A 5102-nucleotide genomic window follows, 5' to 3' on the forward strand; every position below is an offset into this window, starting at 1 on the left:
TTTGCATGAAAGGGAAAGGGGGGCTGGAGACATCATGCAAAAGACACATTAAAAAAATTCATCCCTCTCCTTCAGTCCAACTCGAATCACATCCCAACAGGCTCAGGGACCTGTGAGGGTGGAACATTCTTCAACAGGATTCCTTGCAAGGCCTCAGTTGTAAAACATTTAGTCCTAAAAAACATTCAGCTGATACCAATTTTCTCTGATTTCTTCTCTATTTACGCTGATCATTTTATGACCATTGCAATAAATGACACAAAGTCCACCTTTTTAACGTGGATTATATTAGCATCCCTCAGATGCCTAGAAACATTCACTGGTGCAGGCTCTACTACCATTGCATCCTCAACATTACTCACTCCTTCAACTCTTTTCTTCGCTTCCAGATAGGAGACACACTGGCCAGCCCTTACTCTTGTGACATCTTTCTACTTCAGCCTAACAGGGCAATCAGGAAATTCAGGTTCGTGTTCGTCACCACAATTGCAACATATAGTATAACCTCCGCTGGCACTCAAGCTCTTAAAAAGCCACTGAACACATCGACTAGCACATTGGATGTGTGTTTCCTGACCGATTCTGCATTTGGTTAATGATGTTTGTTTCCCATGAGACACTAGATGCAGAAGCCTATTTCCCTTCTTTAAAATCCCTAGAATTAATCTAAGGTAACTCAAGAAATCTGTAATTAATGTTGAAGTTTTTGCCAAGAATGGTTTAGTTGCACAATTTTGCATCTAATTAAGGTGTTTGTTGCAGTATTTCTCAAGTAAAAAAAAAAATGCAATGTGTTGTCTTAAGTAAACAAAGTCAGAGCTTCTGGGCAGGTCTGTCTCACTATCTCTGCATAGAGAGCAATCAGCGCAGCTGTTCACCTCATGTTGGTGGTCAAGTGGACATCGTCAAGTCAAAACCAAACCTTCATTTACCAGTTGTGACACACGGATGTTCCAAACGTCGTTTTAGACGATACTGACATTATAAGAAAACACGTTGTAGTAAATTTTGACACTAGAATAACTGTTTCTGACTTATATTGATGCCACATTGTCACGCTCGCTATCCTCAAACTCCCTGTCATAAATCGACCAAGGCGCAGCGTGTATGTAGTTCCACATCTTTTAATGAACGTGAAACAACCAAAAAACAAACAGGTAAACAGCAAAGAACGTGACGCAACCGAAGTGCGCACACACACACACACACACACACACACACATACAAACAAACAAACACCAGGGAGAGAAGCATGGGAGGGAGGGGAGAGGTAGTCCTCAGTGTTGTTTAGGTTGTTAGTACAGTAGGCTGTATCCACTTTCAACTACAATGCCAGAGAGCTTCTATCCATGTCAAGGCTTCTAATGTAGGTACATTTCGTTATTGCAGAATATGTAATTACAGTGGTTGCATTGCACAGTTTTTATTAATCTATTAGTAAAATGCATTGCCGTGTGTGATACTGCTGTCCCGTACAAAAAAATAATAATTCTCAATCTATTTAGAAATAGATTCAGAATAAGTCAAATATATTTGCTATGCATTTGATAAAACCAATATGCTTTTTAATATTTCATTTAGTGTACTTTGGGATTATGTCTTTAAAAATATGAAAATAGAATTGCTTCTGAATGTGATGTGGATTCTACTCTATCGTTCACTGTAGTCAAAGCAAATTCATTTTGCTTTGACTACAATGAATACATGTTTTTTTTTATTGTATTTATCAATGACATGCACAGATTAAGTTTGCTTGCTGATCGGGGCCATATATGGGGCCTGGTGGTCAAGACTCGTACCTCAAAAGAGACTCTTGGCCAGGGAAGGGGGTTGTGCTGATGTGACGGTCAATTCTTACACTTACAGAACTCTCAAACCCTTGCTGATTACTAGCAAAGGCAAATTGTGTGCTCTTATACTTTCATTAGGATGTCAGCATTTCCTCATCCTGGCCAGTATCCAGAAGTCTTTTTCAAAATGTAGATTAATAATATATTAACTATGCTATTTGTTGCATATCTGTGCATTTCCACCAGGTCCTGATTGTAAATTGAAGTACCTGAAACTGCAGCCTCCAACCAATTTAGTGAATACCTGAAATATCCTTTGTCTCTTTCATGCCTTTTAGATTTCAAATTGATTGAGCTGCTTTAGAGACAGCAAATGTTTCATGACGGATGCCATGGATGGGAAACTTGAGTCTGGAGATGTGAATAAAAAGAGATCAGAGTTGTGCTATGTAATAGATGACCTAAGTGCACAACATGCTCCTAATGGATTGGACCACACAGGTACTTCATGTGCTTCATGTGTACAGATTGCTAGCCTTTCAAAGTGAATGTTCAGTATTTCTGGGTGTATTGTAATTTCATAGCTATGTGTTATGTTTTCTTCCCCTCACCCAGGAAACAAATATTGCATGTTGTATGTGGTCATTTCTTCCCAATCAAAGAATCTTTGACTTTGTCAGACCAGGTGCACAATGACAGTCAACTATCTTTGACTGAAGTCTCTGCCAATGAGAGCTCCTACCTGCAACCTATTTATTCTGTATTACCAACAAAAAGATTACTTTGAATGAAGATGAAGATTACTTTGAATGAAGATTGTTTCAATCTGTACATTGCATTAGCTGAAAACGTAACAGACCACCACTTATGTCTTGATCTCATTTTATATCAGGTCTGTCACATTCAGAAACTCCTATTGGTGAGAATTCTGAATTTCATCACCAGAACATCCATATAACCTTACCAACAGACGACATGAGTGACGCACAACAATGGTCGGTGGCAAAATCGCAACCACAGCTTACTTCCCCACAGTTGACCCCCACAAAGCATTGCCCACCATGCCAAATGAGACAGCCATCCACTTCAATCAGCAAGAGCAGCCACAAAACTTCTGCTGCACAGATCCTCCAAGTGGAAGGAGATGGTGAGAGCCTATTCTGAATGTGATGCAATTAATTGCTTATAGATTTAGATAGTATAAATCTAGTTTTTTATTTATAGTGTTGTACTTTCCAAATGCCTCTGCCCTTCCAATCCATGTTTCCCTGCTTCCTGTCTTATCACACCTTTAGGCCTGTGTGCCTCCATCATCTTGGCATGTCTGTTCTGCCAGCCTTGGGACTGTTTACTGGCCACGGGGAAAGGATGCCATGTCTGTGCCTCGTCCCTGTGCTCTTCCCTATGCTCCACAGTGTGCTGCTGTGAGCCTGATTCCCTGGAGCCTCTGTTGGACACGTCCCATCACTGTGGCTGCGGTGGGTGTCTGGATGCCCACTGTTGCCTGTGTGGAGGTCCAGGATTTGAGTGCTGTGTCTGTGCCACATGCATACATGCCACAGAGTGTCTGGATCTAGGCATGGAGATCTCACAAATGCTCTTCCACTAACCAGATCAGTGTCAAACGAATGTGAGCACTGTGAAGAGTCGGATATTGTAGAGATTGTGTGGGCCAAACTCAAAGGACAATAATGAATCCTTTAACAAATGTAGGTGTTGTACAGTGGAGGCTCACAATAATGTCCGGAACGGCGCTAATGGAATGGCACCAAACACCTGGAAACTATGTGTTTGATACCATTCCACTGATTTCGTTCCAATCTCCAATCATTGCCACGAGCCCGTTCTCCCCAATTAAGTTGTCACCAACCTCCTGTGGTGTTGCATCTAGATCTTGGGGTAACTGACAACGTTTACTTGGTTCTTTGTATTTCTAAGTCTGCACTGGCAACCAGATTTTCTAACCAATGACTCAAGGTGACCCACAATGTAAAAGAGAGCTCACTGTAACCACATACAGACAACTCTGTGATCATTTTATTGCTGTTTATAAGCTGTCTTGATATTGGCAGCAGAGAGAAAGGATAGGAAGTGAGAGTGACTAATGAGAGGGTACCACTGCACTTTAAATTTATTGAGATTCGTGATGAACTAAATCATAAATCTGCTCATATACAAATGTACATTTAATTCAGAGCAAAGTGGCCCTAAGTGGTGAGTGAGGTGGGGGTGGGGTGGGGTAAATTATCTGGAATTCTTAACTGCAAGGAAGGCATCAGCATTTAGAAAGACAACTGAGAATGAAAAGTTAACAGCATGGTAATATTATTATGGACAATAAAGAGTATGAATTCTACAAATGTAATATATTGGTAGTATAGGGCACATTTTCAGTGTGGCTGGATATTCAGAAGTTTCTTAGCTACACTGTATACACTTATAGAAAATGAGTGTTGATATTCTTAGTATTCAAGAAAAAATATTTATAATGGAATTAAAGTTATTAAAATGAACCTACTTACACAGAAACAGTATCTCTAGACAATTGCACTCATGTATTGAATATCTGTATTTTTGGAGATTGCACTAAGTATATTCTCCATCTTGACACAATAACTTCCGACACTTCAGCAATTTAATTACAGTAGTTTGGGAAAATAAAGCTGTAAACCTCCTTGCTCTCATGCAATCTGTGAAAATTCTGTATAATTTCCTGCAAAGTTAAGGGGATCCACAACACTACTATATTTAATACATTCCAAATCCATGTGCCAGTTGATGCCTAAGTATGTACTGATACGCGTGTATGTTTGGGACTGGTAGACGCTCCAGGTGTGAATGTGGTGTAGGTGAATGGCGGTGAAAACCCTTAAGTTCAAACTTTAGAGGGAGGAAACTACGTAGCTTCAGCGGGAGCCAAGGACCATAGTTGAAACTCCCATCTGATTCTGGTTCATTTGACTGAGCAGTAGGACCTTGTTCAAAAGCCCAGCACAATACCTCATACAACCATTATGGGTGGTAACTGTAACACGTTACACTAAACCACAGCTAAAGCCCGTTAAAGGTGATAGACTGTAACACGGCTCAAGATAGAGGGCTGCAGCCACAACAGAGATCCTTGCAGTGCGGTCAGCATATTTCATGCTGCTGTTGGGATGTCCAGCAGATTATTTAGAAACGGCTTTGTATGCATTAGCCTACCAATTGTATTAAGAACACATCTTTGTCACATTATTCACTCTCTCAGAATTTGCTGCTTCAAGTGAAATAGCCTACCTCTCCTAGTTGGGCATGCAAGATCAAATGTGC

General features: G+C 40.5%; 1 protein-coding gene across 3 annotated transcripts; it reads left to right on the forward strand.

Moving 5' to 3' along the window:
* Positions 1-252: 252 nt before the first annotated feature.
* On the forward strand, positions 253-4474 carry si:dkey-245f22.3 (MyoD family inhibitor domain containing 2). 3 transcript variants are annotated; one of them, XM_020482156.2, is made up of 4 exons: positions 253-466; positions 2129-2291; positions 2683-2937; positions 3086-4474. In XM_020482156.2, exons 2-4 carry the CDS (start codon positions 2171-2173, stop codon positions 3397-3399), a joined length of 690 nt encoding a protein of 229 aa, XP_020337745.1. In that variant the 5' UTR covers positions 253-466; positions 2129-2170; the 3' UTR covers positions 3400-4474. The 3 variants fall into 3 exon arrangements, with proteins under 3 accessions (XP_020337745.1, XP_031680792.1, XP_020337744.1); XM_031824932.1 differs by lacking the exon at positions 253-466 and adding an exon at positions 850-1157; XM_020482155.2 differs by lacking the exon at positions 253-466 and adding an exon at positions 1264-1366.
* Positions 4475-5102: the final 628 nt, after the last annotated feature.

Source organism: Oncorhynchus kisutch, linkage group LG5 (assembly GCF_002021735.2).
Source record: "Oncorhynchus kisutch isolate 150728-3 linkage group LG5, Okis_V2, whole genome shotgun sequence".
In the NCBI taxonomy this organism is placed as follows: Eukaryota; Metazoa; Chordata; class Actinopteri; order Salmoniformes; family Salmonidae; genus Oncorhynchus; species Oncorhynchus kisutch.